This window comes from Sylvia atricapilla, chromosome 5 (assembly GCF_009819655.1).
Source record: "Sylvia atricapilla isolate bSylAtr1 chromosome 5, bSylAtr1.pri, whole genome shotgun sequence".
NCBI classification, from domain to species: domain Eukaryota; kingdom Metazoa; phylum Chordata; class Aves; order Passeriformes; family Sylviidae; genus Sylvia; species Sylvia atricapilla.
The window spans coordinates 26,453,374-26,480,247 of NC_089144.1; the positions used below are offsets into that span (position 1 = coordinate 26,453,374).

The following is a 26,874-nucleotide window of genomic DNA, read 5'->3' on the forward strand; positions in this document are numbered from 1 at the left end:
AAAGTCTCATGATCTGAAGGAGTGTTCATGCAGGTTGACAGACATCAGTGTTGGCAGTAGGAAGTCTACATATTAGTAACTGCAATGGGATTAGTAATGCTTGTGTAATATCATGTGTTCTTCTGCATGTTACAGACAATTTGAAATGGTTATTCCAACAGAAGATTCTGTTATTACAGAAATGACATCAACTCTAAGAGACTGGGGAGCAATGTGGAAACAACTTTATGTGGCAAGTACCCTGAATAATATTGCCTTGATATAATGTCATCTCAAAAGGTTTAGATGCTTGGGTTTAGTTGAAGTATATATTTCAGAAAGAAACCCAGAACATTCAGTTTGTTATTTAATTGTTTGCTAATACCTTGAAATTTTATTCTGAACTTCTTAGTGTTATTAGCATGTCTCTTGTATTCACATGAATTATAGCAATATACTTCAGTAGAACTATCAGTAGATACCAGGACCAAAGATGCATCTGAAATACTGTTTATTTAATTCGGTTTTTTGACTGCAGACATGAAACTGATATCTGATGGAAAATTGTGAAAACATACTGTCAGTACAGCTCTCTTATAATGTTCCTACGAAGTCCTTTCTCTCTCCTGTTTCTAATCCAAGGGCTCTTTCTACAACCTTTTTTCCCTTGGTTTTCTTTTACTTATAATATTCCTATTTCCCTCTTATTGTTACAGCAGTTGTTTCTCTTTTCGGCAACATTTTTCTTCACTGCTCTTGTTATTGCATGCTCAAAATTACCCTGGTTTTCTTCCTTTGCAGACAGAAAACCAAGATAAACAATAAATTAATGCCCTTTTAGTGAGCTTTTGAAGTAAATGAATGTGAAGTAAAAAGAGCAGATTTATCAAATTGCAATTTTTCAGAGTAGTTGGAGTATAAATGTTGTTGATGGAGTGTAATGGTACTTCTAAATGAATTTTAGGTTTTACTTAAGCAACCGAAGTAGCTGAATTTTATTTTTATGTGTTTTTTCATAGGAAGACGGAAAAGGGAAATGAACTTAGGGTTTTTTGGCAAGAAGTAACAGAACAAATCTTAATAGGCATGTTTTTTCAACTTTGTGTGATGAATCACTTAGATGAAGGTTGTAGTAATTTTCTCAAGGTATAAGTTCTCAAAAAACTATCTAAAACTACTTAGAATTAGTGAAGGAAGAGTTAATAGATTCTTCCAGAACAGAGGTTCATTTATGGGAAATTTTTGCTCTTAGCTGGTATATAATTAGAGTAGGAGGATGTGGTTTCAAAGCAGTCATATTCACGTAATTCCTCCTACTTCACAATTAGATAAAGAACTGTCTGGACAAGATTCTGTCTATGTGATACTATTTATTTATGTTTAGGTAGTCGTGTGTGGAGTTATAGCAATGCAAGGGAAAGTTAAAAGAAATTAACACTGGTTCAGGGTTTGAATGCTCAGAACTACTGTTTTTTCTATCCCCTATCTGTATGAGTTCAAATATAGTCTTGAAATACAGACAGTATATTCAGTTTGGATGAGACAGCAGCACAGAATGACCATGCTCTTGGAATAAAACAATGCTGTCATGAAACATATGAACATTTTTTGTTGAAGTTTTGTCCTATCTGTCATGTACATTAGATTAGGTTAACATGAGAGAGACACAAGGAATTGGACTGCAGAGACAAGGTCTATGGCAAGGTCCGAAATTATTTTATATGCACACACATGCAGGATGTGTTGTGGTCACAGCGTGATGGGGAATAAAAGACTGATTAAGGAGAAAAAGGGTTTTCCTAATTTCTTTATCGTGTATGTATTTATTAGGATTGTCAGCTTACACAGATGATGTAGGGACAATGATATTTTTATCTCACAGAGGAATGAGGGGGATCTCTTCCACCGGCTGTGGCACATAATGAATGAAATCCTGGACCTGCGCAGGCAGGTCCTTGTTGGCCACCTCACCCACGACCGCATGAAGGATGTCAAGCGACACATCACTGCTCGTCTGGACTGGGGCAATGAGTGAGTGAATATAAATAAATGAAATGCAATAAAACTGTAAAGCCGGTTCAATCAATCAGCCAGGCTGATTGTACAATGCTGAAATAAAGAGCAGATTTCTAACAAGTGTTACAGTTTTTTTTAATGGATGTTTTCCGTCATTATTTTTGTGTCCGCTATGTTTTAAGAGTGAAAAGAGGCTTATTGTTTTATTCTGCTATTTTATAGCATTATCATTTATATAGCAGTAGTATTATCCATAAGAGAATTGCATTGGAATATCTGAAACAGCATTTTACATCGTTTTAGTACACATGATGCCTGGATGATGTGTTTAGCATTGCTTTGTATTCTAACTGAAGCTATGTTGGATGACATTGCTTCTTTTTTAAATTGGTCACAGAATTTAGTTCCTACTTGGGCATCTCTAACATACATCCAGCTACTGTGGTCTGCATCTTTAATCTGAATAACTGAAATGAGCTAACACAAATTGTATTATCTTGCATTTTTTTTAAGCAAGAAAATGGTTAAAACACCCTCTAGCATTTAGGTGCTGTTTCCAAAGTCTCTTCTTAGCATATATTTATACAGCTAAATGTTAACTAAAGGAAGCAATATTCAGTAGTAGAATTAACTGCATTTCCAGGGTTTCTACAGCTGTCTGGAAGCATAAATGCATAACAGAGTGAAAGGATTGTGACTAAATGTGATTAGCTGTCTGCTTAGAGTTTTGCAGTAACTCGAAGTTAATTGTAGTTTTGAAGGTTTTTGATATGGACAGTTCCTCCTCTTTAAAACATACATTCACACTAAAATATTCACAATAGTTCAAAGGACAATGTCCATTGCATATTATCATCAATGTGAAACAGATTTAAAAATTGTGGGAAAACAGTCAATATTGTAAAGTGGAGAAAGGGAATGAGTCAAATGTAAATGGTGGATATAGCCAAAATACATTAAAACAAAACCAAAAAGTCAACTAATTGTAGAGCACCAATTGCTATGTGCATTGTTTATTTGAATAAACAACGAACACATGCTGAGTTAATTTGATTCTTTTGAAAGTAGAAGCTACTTACTGTTATTCCATTTCTCATACAGACAACTGGGACTTGACTTAGTTCCAAGAAAAGAATATGCTATGGTGGATCCTGAAGAGATCAGCATTACAGAGCTCTTCAGGCTGGTATGTCAATGTAATATCTGGTACTTTTGCTGTCAAATTACATACTGATAGTTTGATGTCTGCTCTTTTCTGTTTAACCAAAAGTGCCTTTTTTGATCAAATAAATTGGCATTTTGTAATGTGATGAGTTTTACTATGAGGAAAAAATTTTTGAACAGCTATGTCATCTCTACATCTGTATGAAATTCTTTGATTTGATATCAAATTTGTTGTGGGCATGCATGCTTAGCTTAAATGTTATTTGTTAAAAGTTTTGGTTTCTGATGTACTGTTAAAATTATGACTGCTAATATGAATTTAATCATCAATAAAAGCTTATGGGACTCTGTCATTAGAGCTTTATCTGGCTCGTAAGCCTGTCTAGATAAGCTTTGTGGAAATATAATAATGGTATAATACTGTCACAATTAATTATACTGGGCTCTTGGTACTTTCCAATATATTAATGTAAATAGCAGTTAAATTGCATAAGAAAGCTTTCCTTTGGGTGTAAAAGCCCATCTAGATTTACTAAAACCAGCACTGATATTTCTTATTCTGATTAAATCTCCAATGAGGTCTAAGAAAACTTGCCGATTCATTTATGTAGACTTTGGCTCATATTTAAGTGCTGCAGCTGTTGCAGATACACAGTTCTGAGCCTTATGTGCTTAAGACTAAGCTTTTATTTAAACTGAATTTTATTTATGGTGACTTTTGTATTTAAATACAAACCCACCCCCCCTGAAAATCATTGCTACATTTTTTTGTGCATCTGAAATAATTATGTATTTTAAAAAATAATTTTTAACTTATATTTCACTTGTGTTGTTAGCTTGTAATGTCAAGCCTAATAGTAAATTCTTTGTGCTAAATCAGTATACCTTTGTGTCATTTCCAAGTCATATGTAATATTATGGGATCCTGTTGAAGCACTAGATGAAATATGGTGTGTAACCATTAATCGTAAGAAGAAACATACAGAGGGAAAATAACACAGAAAACTAGTAATGGCTCTCATGGAGTGTACTTCGAAAAATAAAAAGGAGGAAAAGGTTAACCTCAGTATGAAGGCTATATAGCTTAGAAATATTGCTGTTTAAAATGTAAGAAAGGGATAGTATAACTTAATACTGTCCTCCTCTTAATGGGTGACTAAAATGCAGAAGGCATAAACTTTGAAGTCAAATCAAGACAATTTATTAGCTTGTATAAAGCAATTTACTGGAGATCACAAAATGTGAGTATGATTGCTTCTTCCCAGTTTAAAATACTTGTATTTAGTCTTCTGCAAAAGCGTTTGTTTTTTGTGTTTGAATACTGGAATATCAGATCATTAACTGTTTAAGCCAGCTAAGAAATAATGTGTTGTTATAACACAAAGCTTTAAAGTGGCTCTACACTTTCAGAGTAGAAAAAGACAAACTTCTAGAGATTCCCAGCGCTACATTTCATCGTGGGAGAAAAACAGTAAAGCAAATTCCCTGTGTTTTCTGTCTTAGATGCAAAAGGAAAAAGGGAAAGAAAACATACAAGTTAAATATAAAAAGATACTAATTTGGATTAAGAAAGTAGTTCTGTATAACATATTTTACCTCCATTTTGAGAATTTTATAATTGGCTCAAACTGGTTATTGTTTCCTTGGTATTTTTAGATGGAACATCGCCATCGAAAAAAAGACACACCAGTGCCAGCTAGCAGCCACCATCTTTTTGTTCAGATGAAGAGTTTAATGTGCTCCAACCTGGGAGAGGAACTGGAAGTAATCTTTTCACTCTTTGATAGTAAAGAAAATCGACCCATCAGGTACCGTGTGATTTCTGTTTAAATACTGATTTTATGTAGGTTTATACTTGCTGTATAACTGTATCTTTACAGGTAACAAATTCCACATTTAGAAACAAGGGCAAGGTGTTCTTGTTTCATGAGAATGTTTTGCTTCCTTCCGAAATTCAGTTGTTATGTCTAATGGTTAATAGAGTCATTTAAGATTTACAAAAATGCATACTTATTTCCCCTTCCAATTTATATTTTTTTAATAGGAATATATGTGCATGCGTACAGCGTGGTCATTTTTCAGTATCCCTATTTTCATCTCTCCTAATCAGTGGACATTCAAAACTTTGAACTTCTGTTTTCTCTGTAGTATTTATGAAATGAATTCTCCTCATTACATGAGATTGGAGGGCTGCCCTTGGTCAGTGACTTAAGCATATTTTTTATAAAAAGAGGCTTTACTTCTGTGAGGAGGTGCTGGTTCTTCAGTGAAACTGTCAAAATCAATCTGTCCTGCAGTTTAAATTCCTTGAGAGACTTGATAATCTTTGGTTTTTAAAATATTTAGTAGCTATTTCTATTTTCAGAATTCTGGCTAAAAAAGAAAACAGGAGAGTGATCAGTAGTGGAACCACTATGCATTTAATAAATATGAGCACAGAAGGCGAGTACAGTTAGTGCAAAAGCTCAGTAAATTCCGTTTGAGGAATATGTCAGGAAGTCTGAGCCATTAAATGGCTGTGCAGTGGTGATGGGTGTGGTGGGTTTACCCTGGCCTCCAGCCAGCCACAGCTGCCCTGTCACTCCCCTCCTCATCTGGACAGGGGACAGAAAATATAACAAAAGGCTCAAGGGTCAAGATAAGGACAGGGAAAGATCACTCACTGATTACCGTCAAGATAAAAAAGACTTGACGTGGGGAAAATGAGTTTATTACCAATTATATCAGAGTAGGATAATGACAAATAAATCCAAAACTTAAAGCATCTTTCTTCCCGCTTCTCCCTTCGTCCTGTGCTCGACTTCATTCCTGATTTCCTCTTCTTCATCCACCCCAGCAGCACAGGGGACTGGGAATAGAAGCTGTGGTGAGTTGGTCACACACTGTCTCTGCCACTCCCTCCTCCTCCAGGGGAGGACTCCTCACACTCTTCCTCTGCTCCAGCCTGGGGGCCTTCCCACAGGACACAGTTTTCCGTGAACTTCTCCAGCTTGAGTCCTTTCCACAGTTGTTGTCTTAAATATGGCAATAGGAGTTTTGGGAACTACGTGGAATAAACTACCTGGAAGTTGGGCTGAATTTTACAAAATTATGTCTGTTCTTTGCAGCGCGGGCAAAATAAGTAACCAGTACTTCGAAGGAAGAGAGTACATTAATTTTTATGGTTAGTGAGATCATGTATACATAGCTAAGTGTTACAGTGTTAGCTGTTAAATACTGACATTTCATTCTGGCCCAGAATGACTGCTTCAGACAGTAGTCACCAAAATAGAGTTCCCTGTCGTTTCTGAGAATTAAATGTGCATCAGGACATGTTGTTTGTGTTCACTCCAATGAATGCCACAGCAGGTGGTAGATTTACGAGTGAGCTGCAGACTTTGACAGAAAACAATTTGGGGTGATATGGATTGCTGAAAACAAGGTTAAGGCAATGGTGGTGGTGTGAAAGCAAATGGATTGGATTTCACGTTACATGAAAGCACAAATTCTAGAGCCGTTTCTCACGTGCTTGCTGTGATATGACCTTTAGTTATTGATTTCTGACTCCAGTGTCTGTTTTCAGCTGCTGTGAGCTTCCTCATCCCATTACTGGCAAACCTTGAAGAAATGTGTTGTTACAAATCCAAACTGCCTTCTAGGGTATGGAGGGAATGACAGGATAAGCTTTGCGAAGGTATTTTGCACCATCTGCAAATCAAACAAACATGCCATCCTGTAACCAAAAGAACCCCACAACAAACAGAACAAAAAAACCCTCCCAAGGAACAAACAGAAACTTCTCATCATATTGGAAAAGCTAAACCAAAGAGAGCTCTCACAAGAACAAATTAAATGCAAGATATATCTGTATCACGGAATGAACTCTGGAATGCAGAGGTGTCCAAGATAGATACCTATATGGTCTGTCCACACTGGACATGGAAGCAACTTAACCAGTTTATTAGAGTTAAACCAAAGCTAGTTGGTCATGGTGCACAACAGTATGGTACAATGTATAATTTTTATTCAATACAAATGGGTGGGATATTTCAGAGATCTTTAGGCCCTTGCTGATGCATGCTTGAAATGAACAATCTCCCTGAGAATGATGATGTATGAGAGGAGACAGTGCCCCCAGCCCCTGCAGTTCATGCCCTGCAATGATGCCAATCGGCAGCAGTGGGCTTGAGGAATTTGGATAGGCAGACTCTTTTGCTCATTTCTAGCAAAAGTGCAGGTCAAAAGCTGTGTGTGGCAACACCTTAGGATCTGTCACAACCTAGTTGTGTCATTTGTCCATTGGTTTCCTAAGTCTTCATTTTGTGGTTCAGTAGAAAAATATAATTAAAAGAACAGATGAAACTTTTTACTAGCACAGGTAAAGATAGAAGTATATGAATATAAATGACTTAAAATTTATTTCTTCAAACCATTGTTTATGTTATTAGGATTTTTTGAGCTTTATTTCTTTGGACTTTGCTACTTTATATGTTAAATTTTGTAAGCACTATATGTGTATACCAAGCTTTCCTCATGTGGGTAATCCTGTTTGCTTCAATGAGACTGTTTGAATGCATAGTAGAGTGTTCATTGTTTACCTCATATAAATTGACATAACATGAGTCAGCTCTGTAGTCTCATAGAGTTCAGTTGGAGAGAGTAAAGAATTCAGATTTAATAATAGAATTCCTTAAAAATAACTTAGCTTCTTCTCAGATGGACTTGCAATTGTAAGGTCTCTCTATATCAATGTATCTATCTCTAATAAATCTATTTGATTTTTTTCTAACCTCAGGTATATGCAATTAAAATAGCAGCTTTAAAAGATTGTTGGAGGACTAGAAGCAACATTGTCTGATTACTTTTTTAGTTGATTGGATATATTTTTCCACTGTTTTTTTGTTTGTTTTTCTTATGTTATCAGTATCATACATTCAACTGTTTGAACAGCAATATTTGTTCAAATGTCACAGTAAACAGAATAGCAGTTGTTGATACCGAGGTGGGGAAAGTCTCTTCAAAAAGAAACAGTGTTTGCCGTCCAGACTAGTTCAAGAAAAAACTCTGTGGAAAAGTCCATGCTTTGGAAAATATGGTAAAAAGAAGGTACATCATAACATAGGAAGTGTATGGTTTGATAGCTGAGCTTTGTATTACAGAGCAAGAATAGGATTGTCCTTAGCCTATTTTAAACTATAGTTTTCTCATGCTATATTAAGAAAGTTTCAGACTTAGAAAATACCCATTGAGCAGTGAAAGATGGTGAAACTTTCTTGTACAGTTAGAGAGTCTCTCTAAAAAATAGCATCCTGTAGCAACTGAGACAACCCAAGATATGAGGACAAAGCACAGTGTGTTAACAGTTCTTGCATTTGGCTTAGTCGGACCAGAACTGAGTGTCTAATAAGGAAATACAGTATCATTACATGCTAAGAACAGATTAAAGGAATATATATAGTATAAAATAGAAGATATATATAGTATAAAGTAGAGAAAAAATTAGATATCACGTTGAAAACTACGATTCTGAATGTCAGCACAAAACTTTTCTCTAATTCTTGTGACCTGTGTGTTTTGGCACAGGAACTACATTTAGTAAATATTCTTGGCAGAAGTGGATTCTGACATGATGCAGTGTAGGTACTGTTTGACTTTGTAAAGACAAGCAGATGAGGAAATGGAGAATAGTAGTAATTTTACTTCCTTTTACAGTTTATAAAATATCTTATTGAGATTGCTGTGGCTGAAGAGACAGTTCAGATTCTTTGGCAGATAGGAAGTGTAAGTTTAAATATTCAAAGGCAGAGGAAGAAATTGGACATGGGTTTTTTTCTCTTAAAGAAAAAGCACACCTACTAATATAAATCTGTTCTTCACCTATGCTGCACTCTTGTTGCTCTTTATTTGAAAAATAAATTTTAGAAAATCCCCTAAGTGCTTTATATTTAAATTTAGCATTTACTCCTTTTTGGTAGTGGGGTGGTGTTTTTTTTTTGGTTTTTTTTTTTTTTTTTTTTTTTTTTTTTGTTTTTTTTTTTTTCTCTGAGTAGTTGTACCTCATTAGATATGAATTAGTCCTGAAATAAAGTACAAGGGTGTCTTCAGGTGGATGGCAGGGGGAGGAACAGACCCATCATCACCTCTGGAATCTGTGTAGATGGATCTATCTTCCTGCAATCACGGGTAAGATGCCAAGATTAAGACAATAGGCCAGTGCTGTGCTTTTTGTCTGATTTCAGAAGGTTTCATTATGAATCAGTGGACTTTAGGATTGTAATCCACATCCAAAGACATCCAAATTTAAGATCTGTGTGATTGGCATCTCCAGTAACCTGTTCCTAGTTATAGTCAGCAAAACCTAGAAAGCAATTCAGCTGATGAAATGTATGCATCTTCTTCAGGGCATTTTGAATTGCTCCTTAGGATCCGTAGCTAGAGCATTGATTACAGAGCTGCTCAGCCTACCCTGAAGTAATTTTGATCTGAATCTATCCAGAAAACTTTTTTGTTTTCTGTTTCACTGCTTTAGATCTCAGTAAAGTTTGAGGCTTCAAGGTCAGAAAGAGTTGATGTTGAAATCATAAAGGATATAAATTCTCAATATTGGTTATCTGAGTTTAAGAGTGGAATCTATAGAGATAAACACTCTGAATTTGCTCTTACATATTAGCAATGGATTTAGGGTAGTCAGATAAAAAAAAAGTGAGATATATATGTACAAATTTACTACGCTTTTCACTATGTGTTGAAATTTTTTTAGTTTAAATAGAACTGATAGGTTGTGGTAGACAATGTATATGTTTAAGGAACATTCTCCTAATTAAACATAAACATTTGTGCTCTCATTGTGGGACCTACCAATGCATTTTTAGGATAGCACCTTTTAAAATATGTAAAGAGATGGAAATTAAAGCCATAAAATCATTTAACAGTTATTCTGGTTTTGATAATGTATCTTAGTAATCCTTTTGTGTTTTGAATAGATCATGATTATATGATCTTTAAGGTGTGTTACAACCTAAACCATTCTATGAATAAAAGAAAAATCAAGTATATTTATAGCTAGACATTCTCAATTAAATAATTCTTCATCTTTGACAGCATGTACAAATGCTTATAATTTTTTCAACGTGTACTGAGAATCAGATAATAGGTTTTTCATGAGCTGCGAAAAACTGATCTTGAAATACATTAGTAACTTTCCCGAAGCAGAAATCTGGTATCAGACAGTGACAGAAAAAATCAGTGATGCTTTGAGGTTTTTTTATTTTCAGACCTTCTAGCTAAAGATTTCTCTGGATTGTTAGGGGCTTATGCCCTGCTTACACCACCTTAGTGAGGTCAGTACTCACTTTGGGCAATAGAAATGTTTTCTATCAACTAAGCTAGAGGTAAATACTCTTTTGGGTCACTTCCCATTTGTTCGGGACAGGATGAGATTGTACTTTTCTCCAGATTTTCTTCTGTGGCTGGAAATTCCTATTAAAAATAACTGTTTCTAAATATGTTGGCATCTACAATAATGATGGTCCTGTTGTATTAAGTTAGGGTTGTATTAGTTTAATAATAAAATACAGGTTTATCCATGACTTTTTTGTTGTTGTTAATAAACAATAATAAATAGTAATAAACAATAATAATAAATATTATTTTGCTGGCTGTTTCTATATTAAAATAATTGTCTAATGTGTGTTTTCACACTCTAAAAGGCTTTTTTTGAACATGATATTCTACTTGTATGGAAGCAAGTCAAGTAGTTAAATCTGAGTCGTAGTTAAATCTGAGTCATGACTTAAGTCTGCTTATTAAGATTACAATTGTAAGTTATTCATTTTCTACTGAATTGGTGCATGCTAATTTCACTTGATATGTATGCATATGTATATATCCATATTTTCTGGCTAAACTAGCTGCTAGGAATAATTTTTCCTATCATTTAAATGAACAATAAACAGCTGAAGTCAGCCCCTGATAGTTCCTGACTTTTCCCTGGTGTGTTTTTCTATCATCTTCCATTTGTCTCCCCTTCCTTCTGCTTTGCAGTTGCCTTTCCTAGAACAGTAATAGCCCCTGAGTGGGGTAGAGCAAGTTGTGAATGGCACTGCTTTAATATGGTACAGCCATATGGCTTGTCCCAGTAAAATACTTTGGTTTATGAGCTGTTATATCTTCTAAACTTGTATTTCTGTTCCTCTCATTTCTGTTAAGGTCACAAGCTCAGTTTGTGCATTCCTTGGGTATTTTTGGTTCTTGAAGAATGTAAAAAAAATATAATGATGAAACTTAAATTTTAAAACGAATTTCACTAGTATAGAATCTTAAAGGAAGCATTTTAGCATATGCAGTTTTAGAGAGGTACTGTTACTGTAGTTGGAAAATGAAAGAGGTCTATGGTCACATCTCTTGAGATTTGCTTGTCTTTTAGTTCAGTGCTAGTTTTCTGGCCACTGCTGAGCTTTTACTGTCTGCTTAGAATGTTCCTAAAGTATATGAGTTCAAGCATACTGTATCTGAATCTGTACTAGTACTTTGTATTGTTGAGGAAATGCTTTTATAAAATATGTTCCGGAATCTGGCATGTTGCACAAATGTTTGAGAAAAGCAAAATCAAAAGGACTTACCAAGGTATGGAGCCTTGAAGATCTGTTTTTATATAATCTAATTTTGTTGTAAGCAAATCAACAGTTTGAAAGTCTAAGACTGCTGTAAGTGGCAGCCAGTAGGAGTGGATTTGTAGAGGAGCAGTTCATGGTAGACCCAATGTTAACATGGGTAAATATTTTAAGGATTTTACTATGGACTAAATCTGTGGTTGTGTGGACTGAGTGGCAGCAGCATATGTTCTAGTTTGGATTCATAGCTAGAGTGCTCTGGGTTGTGAATCGTAATGTGGAGATGATCAGGAGATTGTCTTCAAAAGCGCCTAATTCAATTTAACTTGATCATGTAGATCATGAAATAGTGTATGTAAGATGGATATTACCAGATCGTAGTTTGAATGGGGAAAGTTCTGTAAAACAGAGTAACTTAGCTGTGCTTCGGCATTTAATTGTTTCTACTACAATCACACTGCAAAAAGGATTTCAGAGTTCAAGGGAATTATAGAACCCTGAGTGCCATTGAATAAATGTGAGGAACACTTAATAACTTTAGGTAGGAGATAAGCCATTGTTACAGCTCCAAAGGAAAACTGGAAGTGTGTGTTTGCAACATTTCAGCACACTGCAACAACCCTGTGTTCTGATGTTCTTTATTAGTTGCTTTATAAATTAGTTGTAGTGTGTGGTCATTTGAGAAGTTTCAGAAGTTTTTTTATTCCTTGGAATATGAATATATAGGATATATAGAAGTCCCAGCATTTAGAGTACTGAAGAGTGTGAGTGTGGTGATGATTATTGGCTTTGGGGATATCTTTTTCTCTTACCCAAACAGATGTTAATGAAACAAACTTTTCTTTCAGCAGTAAGATCACACTTAAAAAGCCAATCATGTGTACTTCAAGGGATTACACAGTTTAAAGTTTTGCAGTGGCAGATTTTCAGAAAAATAAAGAACATCTGATGACAGTCTGTGCCTTCCATTGACATGTACTAATATCAGCTACCCAATACTGCAATTTTTTGCAGCAGTGATGACCTTAGTATAGCCAGGGGGCCCATTCACACTGGAGCTCTAAGAACACCAATCATTTAATCAACAATATATTGATTTTTTTTTTTTTTTTAATCAGATCCTGGAAAGATCTCACTTACTAGTTTTTAATAGAATCAGTTTAACAAGTGGCAAGGGGCAAAGTAAGAGCTTAGCTGTTTTCTAGGCAATATGCATTGTTCATTGAGGCTGTGTTAACTTTATTTGTTGCTATAAAAATATTCTACTGCTATAAAAAAAAAAAAAAAAAAACAAACCCAAAAAACCAAAAAAACAACAACAACAAAAAACCAAAAAACCAAAGCCAAAAAGCCCGAAGAAAATATTTACCAGATGGCTGTGTTCAGAAAATCAAGTTATCTACATGTCCTCTGAAATTCCTTTCCAGTGTAGATGCCATAAGGCTGTATCAATATGTGTAGCACATTACCATCTAGAGGTCTTGCCTCGGGTTTTCTAGGAGAATTTTGCAAACAACACTGAGTAGTGTATTATGAAAAAGGGAATGGAAGGTGTTAAGGCTACTGCCTACATTTGTTCAGTTCAGACTGTGGCCCTTGTTCTTGGCTTTGATGAGTATGCATAAGAGTGCTGCATCATCTTCTGCTCAGAGTCCCATTTGCTTTGCTGATCTTTACATAAATGTTGAGTTTGTGCCTCTGTCTTATGCCAACATACTGCTGTAGAAATTCTTAAATTTGTAATATGACCCATAGTTCTTATGTAGCATTCTAAACCATTTTCTTTTTGTCCAAGTAGCAGTACTATTAATGGGAAAATTTCAATGCAGCATTTTAGTCAAATGGAGTGTGTTAAAATTTTCTTTCACTGATATACACTTCGTGTCTGTGTCAATATGATATGAACATCTTATTTGAAATGATTGATGCCTCTGGCCCCATCTGTGTGGGGAGGGGAGATAAGTTGGCGTGCTAATCCTCCTTTTTCTGTCACCTTGAACAACCTTGTTTGTAATTATCATATTGCCCTCAAATGAGAAGAGATTCTTAAACAGCACAAAGAATAGGCTGTTTATCCAAGGCCAGTGAAAGCAAACTGCATTTTTTTTGTGAGCTTTTGATTATATCCTTAATGATTGTGTAAACTCTAGACCATACCAAAGGATAAGATGACCCTTCCTTTGTTGTACTCTCAACGTCACCTTTTAGTGACATCCACATCATCGATCTTTTTATCCCTTTCTTATTTCAGTTTTGTTATTCATTTAATTCAGTGAAAACACTTGCCAAAAGCTGAAATTCACATTAATGAGTCAAAATATTCACTACTTGGTGTTCTAATTTTTTTTTTAATGTACTGGCAGTTTTTCCCCCTTATTCTACAATAATGTAAAAGGATTTTGGTATAGAAAGAGAATGTTTAAAGATGTATTTTGCAACCTCAATCAGCATCTTCAAACCTCAGAACCGCTCACCTCAAAGAACCTGACTTCTTGTCATCACTCTAACTAAAGTTTGTGCAGCTCACTAATGCTGTTAACTGCAAGGAAGGGCTTGGATATCTCTTGAATCAAGCTAATAATACATTTTCTCTACCCTGAAAGTTCACTACTCACAACCCAAAATGTCTTTCTTCAAATATATCCCTATGATCTCTCTTGTATAGGAGCTCAAAGATCCGATATTATTTTAAGCACAGAAATGGGTTACACTTGACTTTTAGTATATTCAGTGTTTTACTTAGAATCAGTACTCTGGACATCAGCATTCTAAATGCAGGAGACTCAAATAAATTCTTTGTTGCTTCTTAGTCATGTTGAACTGTAGACCACAAAGGAGATGGAAGTTGTACTTGTGCATCTGTAGGGGGAATACTCAGTGCAAGGCTACAGAAGTTCATAAAAAGGTACAGTTGGACAACCTGGAACCTCTGACTCACAAAAAACATGTCACATGCTGTTGTGGGGATAGTTCATTAATTATAGTAATTTGGAACTTCTGGGCAAGTAGACAAGTGGCAGAATGTTGCATCATGGCAGTTATAAACTTCCAGAGGTGGAAGATGAAAAAGACTGTAAAAAAACATATTTCGATAAAGACCCAAATGACCCAGCTGTCTCTCTGGGCTGCCTGTATGTGATACTTGTACTTAATTGCAAAATCATGGAATGGTTAAGGCTGAAAGGAAAATCCAGAAGTCATCTGGTCTAACCATCTAGAATTGGCTTCCCAAAATCGTGTCCAGGTGACTCTTAAGTATCTCCAAGGATGGAGATTTCCTAACCTCATTGGGCAACCTGTGTCCGTGCTCAGGCGCAATTTGTCAGCAGGGAATTTGTTCCCTGATGCTTAGAGGGAACCTCCTGTTCTTCCGTTTATGTGTATTGCCTCACTGGGAACCACTGAAATTGACTGTCCTCTTTGCACTCTCTCTTCAGATACATTCCAATTTATTAATAAGATCCCCTCTGAGCTTTCTCTTCTCTAAGCTAAACATTCCTAACCGTCAGAGCATCCTATCCAGTCCCTTTATCATGTCCAAATGTGGTATAACCAGTGCTGAGTAGAGAGAAAAAGGATCACTTCTCTCATCATGCTGGCAGTACTGTGTCTAATACATCCCAGGATATCGTTGGCCTCCTGTACTGCAAAGGCACATTTCTAGTTTATGTTTGGCTTGGTGTCCACCAGGATGCCCAGGTCTACAATGTGTGAGTCTGTTATTACTTTCCATCCTCTTTTCAGACTCTTGTTTCTTTGTTCTGTTCTGATATCAGAGATGAAAACAAATTAAGTTTGGAAAATGATTGCGAGGACACTTTAAATCCAGATTTGGAAATAATTTCAAATGGTGCAATGTATCTCAAGTGTAAAAGCTGCAGAGAGACTGAGAAAAAAAAAATTACATAAGAGCGTGCATGCACATTAGTTGATATTAAGATTTTCTGCTTCTGCATATGGTTTCCTTTTCTAAATTTGATTGTTTGATATTTAAGTGTTGTCTCTGAATGTCATGGAAATTCAGAGGCTCTGTTAATAAATAACCCTACATAAAGACAGGGGTTTGTTTCTAACATTATCTGTGAGAATTAGTATCATTCAGGGGAAAAAAGTGTATGTGGTATTTTTGAGTTGTTAAAGGATGTGTTTTAGTTGTGCCTCAGGCATAATTACCTGGTACTAATAACATGTAATTTCTGGGAGGTGTGAACAATGACCAAAGGCAGTGTTCAGACTGGACTTTGTTGTACTGTTTCAGCAATGTGAATTATTTATATTAGGAGCTCCCTAAAATTTTTAATCTATAATTAGGTGATAGATTACTCTACCTTTTCTCCTTAAAATACTCTTTTTAGTGTGTTTAACCTTCACTTTATTAATACTGTTCCTTGGAAATTATTGCTCAGATACCTTCACATTATCCATGGATGCTTTTTGTCTTGAAGGTACTCTTGGATCCTGACTTTTTCCATGCAAATGTGCCTGCTAAGGAGGGCAGGGATTTAAGCTGAAGGGACTCGCAGCGTTTTTTGTAAAAGAAACAACCCATGGGAATCAGAAGCCATTGATTAGCTCAGGGCTACTTTTCTGTTACAGTATTTCCACAAAAGCATGATTGCACTTTTAGTAGATTGCAACATAGGATAGTTCAGTGTTGTTTTCAATTTCCTGTGCTGTGTTCACAAAAATATCTAATCTTGTGCAGTACTAGAACTGTGCTACGGTGACTTATGCAAAATCAATGAACATACGTATATATGTGTGTGTATATATGCCTCACAGATGCAGGAGTGATGAAGCATCTTGGTCTTTCTGACTAGCCGACTCTTAAAGGAGACTTCTATTCTAGTTCAGTCACTTACTGCTCTGGTTTGCTACTCTTTGGGAGCAAAATAACACAGAACCAGCCTAGTTTCATTTACTTCCTGCTTATTCAAGAGTTATCCTAATTTTAACAGGAAAGTTGAAACACCTCAAAGAAAACGTAAAGGTCACTTTGACACGAGAGCAGCCACTACTCTTGTACCAATCTTTTATGCATTTGGAATAAAAATACCTCTTTAGATAGCTAACTTGTTATGTAAATTTCTGAATTCGGTTTCTTCTTTTTTAAATTATTTCATCCTATATATTGATAATGTGTATATACACAGAATACATAAGCAGGCTTAATTATTTCATTACTAGCTCTAAGATACATGGTAATTTGCCCATTCTTGTAGACAAGAAAGTATTAATGTAGCTGCATAATTGTGCTTACAAAAAGCACCTTAAAAAAGAAGCCTGAAGTTCCAGAAACTTCAAGCACTTCCTCTCAGAAAATGTTCATAATTTTTTCCAGTTACTCATTGTGAACAGAAAAATTTCTCTGTGTAGGAATATGGTCAAGTCATGTAGAGGCTGTTAGCCTTTTCTTGGCAGTAGTAGTGTAGCAGTAAAAGTCTTTCTGCTTGGATCCTAGATATGGAGATATTTTGGAGTGGGAATTGTCAGTGGAGATGAGCAAAAAGATTGGGTTTTGGTCCCAGTCAGACTGGAATAGTGAAGGATGTGCCTAGATTGAATTCTGCTTCTTTGCTTGAAAGTACTGTCTTGAACTGCCTGCTGGGAGATCCTCCAGAACACAGGACCACTGGCACAGTCACTCAGTGTGCCCTGTTCAGTACATCGTAATTTGTTGTTTTAGATAGCAAAACATTTACTCACTATAGCCATTATACAGACCCATAACATAATCAGCATTCTATAATCAAACACAGGAACATGAGCCTCTTAGGTATCCCATGGATATTTGAGCTTACTTGTCTTTTCTATTTTTTCCACAAGTCTGATTTCAGGTTTTGACCTGAAATCTGTTTTGGATTTAGAAACTTTTCACAAAAACATACCAAGACCTATGAGAAATTTCAAAATCAGTGGGCTGTTATGTTACAAATATTTCTACAGGTCTATCCTGTTTTTTCTTTGTACCTATTATATTTTTTTATTTTTAATTTTTTAAATGTAAATTTAATTATTTTGTAGTTTTGTGGGGTTTCTTTTGGTTTTTTGTTTTGTGTGGGTATTTTTTGTTGGGTTTTTTGTTGGGTTTTTTTTTAGTTTTCAGATACCATACAGCCATGGAATGGATTTGATTGGAAGGGGAAAAAAATCATCCAGTTGCACCTTCCCTGCCTATAGCAGGGATACCAATATCAGTAGCTAATATGTTTCTCCCTTACAATTGACTAATTCTACTCTTAGCTTAGTTTTACATATTCATCAATAACAATAGTATAAGCAGATAGGATTCATCTAGTGGGAGGATGATGTATGAAAACAGTGCTTGACACAACTCTATCCTCCTGCCAAATGTTTTGGCTCTATGGTAGTAACTGTAAAAAGATATTTTCTACAGATAAAGATTAACTTTCATTGCTGGGTATCTTGGTTTAAGACCATTTAAAGAGGCGCACAACTCTAAAATGAGTTCCCTCCCCTTAGTTTCAACCAACCTCTTTCCACCAATAAGGAGGAAATGTGGCTAGGTATCAGTGAAAAAATACCAGTTTACTAATAAGCCAAACAGCAACAGGCAAAAAAATAACACTAAATAATCACTAGACACAAAATTACTAAATCTCAGGAACCAAGAGGAACTAAGAGAGGCTCAAATTGTTGGGCTACCACCTCCTCCTAATATGGTGGCTCCCACCACTGACTGTGTAGGGAGACAAAGAGAAAATGGCATCTGAGGCTTTCCAAGATGATGCCCACCACAGGAATGCAATAATATTTTGGGTTACCCACAACACCAGAGGATCCAAATACTTCATCCTGGTTTATAAGAGGTTCTAATTGTTTTAGTAATACTTCTGTTTTGTGCTGGTTTTGGCTGAAGTAGTGTTCATTTTCTCTACAGTAGCTGGTATGGGGCTGTGTTTTGGATTGACTCTGAGGACAGTGCTGGTAACACAGGGATGTTGTAGCTATTGCTGAGCAGAGCTTATACAAGGTTAAGTCCTCTTCTGCTTCTCACCCCACCAGTGAGGAGGCTGTGGGTGTACAAGGAGTTGGGAGGGGATACAACTGGGACAGCTGACCGCAACTGACCCCAATGCAGGGATATCCCACACCAAAAGACATCATGCTCATAGAAAGCTGGGGGGAAAAAAAGAAGGAAGGGCAGCAGAGTAATGGCATTCATCTTCCTCACTCACTATTACCTGTGATGGAGCCCTGTTTTTCTGGGAATGGCTGGACACCTGCCTACCCATGGGAAGTGGTAAATAAATGCCTTGCTTGCTTTGCTTGTGTGTGTGGCTTCTGGTTTGTGGGTTAAACTGCCTTTACATTAACCCACAAGTCTTCTGAATTTTACCCTTCCAATTCTCTCCCCCACCCCAGTGTTGGGGAGTGAACTGATGACTCAGCTACTGGCTGAGCTACTTTTACAAATCATTCATTTTATCTGACTTTTTGCAATGCTGTATAATTTGTTGTCATTAGTGAGACACTTTCGATAAATTGCGTTTTAAATGCTGTCCAGTCTTGAACTGCAAGACAATTAACATTTTCATTCAAGCTAGTACAAGGAGGAGTTGGTGTTTCAACAAGTGTGTTTCTTTGGCATGATGGCCTAGACTGCCCTATGTATGGGAGCTGCTGCATGTGTCTTTACACCAAATTACATTTGTGAATATGTAAAATGAGGTAGATACAGTAGGAATGTGATCCTAAAAAAAAAAAAGCCACAAATGTAGTCTAGGAAGCAAATACTTCTGAGAAGGTTTGGTTTTGTATTTTATAGGTAGACAGAGGCTCATTTGATTATATCTTTCATAAGCCCTCCCAAGAGCAATAGTGTGTTAGAAATTAGTTGTATTTCATGATGTAGCTCAGTTCCTCTTAGAAAGAGCCATATTAAGTAAAACAAATCCACCTTCTTATCCACTGTTTAAAGATTCTTTTTCAAATGTCTTCTACTTGCTGTAGTTGGACCAAGGGTGATCACAGATTACACAGATCTTTGATCTGAGCTTGTATTGATAGGCACATTTTTAAAGTAGACAAACCAACCCAAGAGGAACCTGTGGTTATCAACAACACCACATTTATGCTTTAACAAATAACCTTACTGATTCTGTTGTAAAAATTGAAAACTGACAAGAGAAATAACTATTTTTAAATGTGATGACGAAAACAGTGGAAGAGGTGAGCGGTCATGTGGCTGATGGCACTGGAACAATTAGCTACATTCAGAAATAAATGCAGTGTTGATATAAGAGTATGTGCCAGTATGTACCAGCCATGGCACGTATGCACCAGATGTAGTTAACCATGAGATATATTGAACACCAGTGGGGTACATGTATGTGTGTATATATAGTTGGTTTACAGATGATCTCACAAAGAACATGTTGCAGTCACACTGGCTACCAGCAAAAGGCCTGTTAGGATTGACACAAAATACAGGCTTGCTTCTTGTAAACCTCCAAATGGTATTGAATTCATATGAAGCCAGCGGCTGTTGGAGGATGGGGAATTTTCTCAGATGCTGTTGTTGCCCTTCCCTTTACCAGTTTCTTCTGCTCCGTTCAGGTTTAATTTCCATCTTTGGGGAAAGATACTGCAAATCTGCTTGTATCCATGCTGTTAGCTCAGTCATTGACTAGGATAATAATCAAGACTGTAATTCAGCTTAAAGGATCTGTAGGTCTGTGTACTGGTAATGCTGTGATGCAAAACATTTATCCATGGTGGCAGACTAAGATCAGTGAAGGCTTCAGCTTCTGGTATGTTTTTTTCTTTAGTTGTATATGCCTGCTGATAGATTCCTAAAAATGGTATTCTGTTTTGAAACTGTCATCTTCCTCTGGGTCATGGTACATCATGAAAAATAATTTAAAGTTGCTGCTTTCTAGCTCATTTAAGAAATGTATGATACTATCTTTCATTTAAAATACAGATGCAAATATCTAAAATAATATAGGTTATGTTTATAAAAACTGAAATAAAAACTAATTTCTCAAGGCTGTGTTTGGTTAATAAAGAGATAAAAGAGGGTGAGAGCAGGATCTTGATTTAACTGTGTAAGTATGTTTTGCTTTTCCTACAGTCTCCTTTTCTGCTTTCTCCTTTCCTTGTTAACTGTACAGGTAGCCAAGAGAAATTTGGCTCCACTGCATAAGCCTATGAACATTCTTTGAATGCTTTTCTCTTCTGCTTTCTTCATGTTGTCAGCATGGCTAGAGGAAAGAAAGATAAGCTTCGATGTACCATCATAAGATTGTTTTGGGGCTTTTTTTAATATTTTTGTTTTGATCTTTATCTGAAATTGGCTGGCATTTTTATAGTACTCATTCTTCCTTTTCTCTCCCCCTTTGCTTTTATTGCCTTGTATCTTACAGTTAGAAATTTGGGAATGTTTTTTTAAGTGCATAGCAAATGTAATACAGAACCTGACTTACTGTGGTTCCGCTGGTACTGCTAAGTCATGTGGCACATTTATCATTCAGTTATTCTCTGATTAAGGATGTACTTTAAGGCTTTATGATCTTTCAGTAACTTATGATATGTTGTACAACATTCCTCTGTATTTCACCACTAAGTATGAGGGCAGCATTTTGTATCTGACCTGGGTTTTACGAAACCACTGAGCCTTTACCTGTAAATGAAGTCAATTCAAATTCAAGTTCCTACTGAACATCCATTGACAGTGTTCTGGAATGTAATAAACTTGAGGTGGTGAATTATGTGACAGAATTCTCTTATGCTCCTCATTGTTTACTTTGGAAATCACTGTAACCTATTTTGAGGTAGAAAACATATGTAAAGATGTCTGAAAGTGGAGCTGTACTGAGAACTATGACTATTTGATGTCATAGTTTTCCACAAGAATATGCCATGTGGTATAAATCTGGTGAGATTTGTTTTGATAGTGCATTTATAAATCATAGAGCAAGCAATCTGTCTAGACTGGTACCATGTGACTGGTAATATTTTCCTGCTAATACTAAGGAAATAGGGGTCACATATGAAAATAGAACAGTTTTCAGCCATGTTCCTTTAAAATGCATCTGTTAAGCCTGCAGATTTGGAACACGTTGTTACTCTGCTAATACATGGGAAGTTACGGTACAAAAATCCCTTGCTGACCTTCTTAAATTAATCCAGCATTAGTTATTTCCTTATTTTCAGCGAGAAGACAGCTGAGTTTAAATATGTATGACATGTTTAAGTGGCAAGATTGGCGCTCATAAAAAACCATTGTGGTCTAAACTAAAATCAAATCATCTTAATACAAAGAATAGGTGTTTCTGTTTTGGAGTACTGCTGTGTGTATTTGCTGTATCTATGTATGTGTAGCTGAGTGCTGAGAAGACTGCTGTGCAGTAAGATACTAGCTTTAGATTTAACCTTCTGAGATTTTTACTGCTCTTTGAAGCCAAGCTTTCAGATCTTGGCAAGTCTGTCTTTATTTTGATTTATGTAGGCTGTTTACTTTCCTTAGCACTTTTCCCAACATGTTGGTCTCTACAGAAATCCTTTGAAATGGTATATAAATGCCCATGCTCTATGTACATAGATATAACATTGCCATTTTTTTTTTCTTGTAATCTTACAAGTCTAACTTCTTGCATTTGCTCCCTAGAAATGTTCAAAGATAACCATTTTAATCTGAGCTGTAACTGGTATCGTTTTATGTTTCTAGTGAAAAAAAAAAAAAAAAAGCTATCATAAAGCACTGAGCAAGGATTAAGATTTTTTTTGTTGTTGCTGGTTTTGGTTTGCTTTTTTCATTGCCACTGGGCCCTCCGCTTCAGCGAAACAAAATTTCAAATGCAAATGAGGAAAGTAGACCTGCATAACCATTTCATATCTGTTGCAATCAGTATATTTCTTTGTGGAATCACAAAAGTCTTTGGCTTTTAGTTGTGTTGTGAATCATAATCTCATGATCTGAGACTATAAGCAAAGCTTAAAAATTTCATATTGTAGTGAATAGGAAGCTTTCAAAAGATGTGCCTTTGTTTGTGTGGAATGTAAACTTAAATGCAAAATACACTCATAATTAAATATATTTCCCAGTTAACATTTAAACTATGAAGATAGGTTATGAATGGTATTTTTCTTTGAAACAACGTATCTAGCATTTGTTTTAAAGACGAAAACATAGTGAAATGTGATATGTATATATGTATTTCAGATTATTACATTGACTGAAGATGAAGTGGTAAAATTCAGAATCATCTTTACTAACCAAATTTTACTGACATGTACCAAGTGCACAGAAGCTCTGTTACTGCTGGAACAGGCTCTTTCATTTGTATCCAGTTTGGCATGGTGTCACACATAATGGAGTCCTAAAACTTTAGCAACTTTGGCAATATAATTAGTAATTCTTGTTCAATGTACAGTAATTTTGTGTGAGACCTATAAAGAAAGTTCTACATTTTTTTTACTGTATTTTCCAATATTGCAAATTAGCTAAATTCTAACTGAAAGGGCATAATTATTTATAAACCAATTGTTAATCAACAGCAAAATACCAAATTGTTTCTCTGTAAAAGTACACTTGCATTAACAGTCTTTAAACTCAATTTTATTTTTCTCATGGAGACCTAAGCTGCAGTAGTTTGTTGTATCATAAAAGGTGAATGAAAAAATAATGTTTTGCTGAGAAAATAGCATTTTCATGTGCTTTGATGTGTGAGCTCCACTCTGCTGTTTCTTAGGTTCTGCCTTTTATGGTGTCTGATAAGATATCTGTACAGCTGAAGATTGCACAAAAGTTTTCAAAGAATCACATTAAGTCTTAAATATTTACTGGTTCAATCTGGATAGCTGGACATAAAAACATAAAGTGTTCTCCAGAAACAGCTTTTAAGATATGTGCTCTTGAGTGTTGCAGTGTTTTGGGTTGTGTCAATAAGAACATAGCCAGTTCCTTATGGGAGGGGATCATCCCCTGCTCAGCACCGGTCGGACCATGCCAGTTTTGGATCCCTCAGTACAATATTAGTGAGCTGAAGTGAGTTCAGCAGAAGGCCTCGTATTGTTTGTGGGCAGCAGCTCCAGCACTGGGAGGTCAGGTTGAGGTGTAGTGGAGCTTGCTCAGACTGGAGAAAAAGCAGTTTTGAGGGGAAACTAAATCACAGAATAATCACATTGTTTAGAATGTTTTAGGTCAGAAGAGACCTTTAAAGGTCATGTAGTTCAGCCCCTCTGTCACAGAATCATTAAGGTTGGAAAAGTCCTCCAAGATCATAGAGTCTTGTTGATCAGAAGGCTGTCCACCCTGACTGAGTATTTCTATGGTGGGGCATCTATTAAAACACTGCAACAGGTTTAACAGTGAGGTACCACTGCCACTGTAAAAACATTCTTTCTTATTTCTAGTCTGAATCAACTCTTTTGTTTTAATCATTATCCCTTTTCCTATAGCAACAGTCCCCAGTAAAAAGTTTGTCCCCATTTACCTACAAGAAGATCATTAACATCAATGGTGCATGGTGGGACAGTGAGAGACAAGGGATACAGACTGAAACAAGAGGATGTGCATCTGGGTATAAAGTAAAAGTTGAGGACAGTCAAACTCTGGAATGGGTTTTTCAGAGAGCCTTTTTGGTTTCCATAGCTGAAGGTTTTCATGACCCAACTGGCTAAAGTGCTGAGCAACTTAGTCTAACCTTATAGCTGACCTCACTTTGAGCAGGAGTTGGGATGCAGAGGCCCTCTGAGGTCCCTTTTAATGTGAATGACTGATTCTGTGATCGATGCAGGTTTTCTAGGAGGCAAATACTGGTGCAATAAAGATTTAATTAGCCCCTATTGAGATGGATCTTATCCAACATATTTCTGGTGATTTTCCAGCTGCATTTTCAAAAGCTATGCTTGATATAGAGCAGAGGTAAACCATGTTTAGCTTCCAGAATAAGCAGAAGGTGTGGATACAGCTGAGGAAAAAAACAAACAAACAAACAAAAAACCCCCCCCAAAAACCAAAAAACAAACTTGTTTTACTTAGGGAATTTTATTTCTTATTTAAGCATTGCAGGACATCCAGAATAGTGTCTGGCCAGCTGGGGGTGAGAGGGTGAAGGGAAATGTCTATAACATTTACTTGCCTTTCCTGTCTTCCACATCTCTCACTATAGAAATATGATTGTTACACTTATGAGGCTCTGTCTTAGAGAAAATTATCCAAAGCATGGAAAGCTGGCTTTTTCATAATACTGCCATGCATAAATTGCCAGGTTTGCTTAGAGTTTTCTACTATCTAATGGAAATATTTCAAAAAATAATTTCTCTTCCAGTGTAGTGTTGTGCCCTCTTCTATTTGGAAATAAGAATTCTCTGCATTTCCCTAATGGAAGTATTAATATTTTTATCAGCTGCAGCATTTGACACCTCACAGTAGATTGCAAAACAGGATTTCAAAAATGAAATTTTGCCCTGCTGGAACTTTCAAGACTCTTACAACCACTGTTAAAATCAATGTACCGTAGTGAGAGGTATTAACAGAGTTATGTAAGAAATATGTCTCCTACGATCATCATCCTACATATGAAAAAGAATATTGGTTGAATACAAACATGGTGATATTGACATTTGTTTAGCAAGAATCAATATCAACTTACTACACATGTAATTTTAGTTCTAGGATAAATGGATTTTATTGCTTGTGTTTGTCTGTGTACTAAGAAGTACAATATCATTCTTCCAAATGACAATTAGTCTTCTATTTTGTATTGAGTTTTTAGTAATTTTCTTAGTGATGATTAACTTAATCGCCACCCTTCACTAGTGTCTCTCTTTTCTTTTTTTTTTTTTTCATTCATACATCTGAGAGTTTCAGAAAGAAATTATTTCATTTGGTTTTGTCTTGAGGAAGGTTGCACCTGGAAATAAGATAAAAACGAGATCTACTTTTGCTGTATTATTGTTCAACATATCTGTCATATTTGTTTTCTTACAGTGAAAGATTTTTTTTAAGACTGAATAGAAATGGTTTGCCAAAATGTCCAGAAAAGCCTGAAAGACACTGTTCTCTCTTTGTGGTGAGTTCTCCTTAGTCTCAATCTTTTTTTTTGTGCTGGATGTTGAGAATAGCAGTTAGATCAAACTGTTATTGTGTGGTTGACTTGGAGCTGCTCCCTAAGCTTGTACATTGCTGTGAACATCAACTCTAAAGGCTGGTTTGAGGGGCTGAGGAGTATGGGTGAACCCCCAATCTGAGTGTTTTTTGGCACTATGGGGGCACTTGTTGAACTTCCATGTAGGCATATGTACCAGTTCTCTCTGCAACAAAGACCAATTATGTTTCCTCCTTGTATGTTTTATGCCCAAATGATTGATTGTGCAGCACTCTCTGTCCTTCCAGAATATTTGGAATTGCACAAATGCATCACTGCTGTTCAAGGCACACAGCAAGTCTCTTGTGCCTTCCCACTGATTTTGCTACTTTACAGCAAATTCTAACCGGGATGTTTAAGGACACTCATTTCGAGGGCATGACTCCCAGTTTAAAGTGTTGAAGGGATTTGTTAATGCTGTATAAATGAACTCACTGTTCATTTATCACTTTCACTGGCAGTGAAAGCAGCATGTACAGGTCTCTTTAAATGTCGTGTTTTAATCAGGAGTTATATATAATGAGATTCTGATCTTGTGCAGGATTTGGGTAGCAGTGAACTCAGGAAGGACATCTATATCACTGTGCACATTATCCGAATAGGTAGGTATAATCTTCTATTTGTTGGATGTCTGGCAGTAAATAAAAGAAAACTGCTTGGGGCTAGCTTTTGGATTTGTTATAATAGCTAGATTTTTGAACAAACTTTTGGAAAATGCCTGTTTTTCGTTGGAAAAATTGCTTGAATTTGTTGTAATTTTGTTATTTATCAAGTGTACTGCTGAGTTTAGATGCATCATAGTTTGTTACTATCACAAAACAAAATGAAAGTGTCAAAGATGAGCTGTGTTAAAATGATGGAGTTATTGTGGAGTCTGTTCTTGTTCTAAAATGTAATTTCAAGCATCCTTTGAACATAGAAAAGCTTGTCTGGACATTAAGGTACAATAAGTGTACCTTATTTGTATATAATATCTGATGTATATCTGATATTGTTCAGATGAATTT

General features: G+C 36.0%; 1 protein-coding gene across 1 annotated transcript in view; it reads left to right on the top strand.

Annotated features, from left to right (window-relative positions):
- DOCK4 (dedicator of cytokinesis 4) overlaps positions 1-26,874 on the top strand; it is a 230,641-nt gene that overhangs the window by 86,631 nt on the left and 117,136 nt on the right. The window contains 6 exon segments of the mRNA XM_066319015.1: positions 136-232; positions 1,862-2,010; positions 3,097-3,181; positions 4,816-4,967; positions 25,711-25,792; positions 26,409-26,469. Coding sequence (XP_066175112.1) covers positions 136-232; positions 1,862-2,010; positions 3,097-3,181; positions 4,816-4,967; positions 25,711-25,792; positions 26,409-26,469 — 626 coding nt within the window.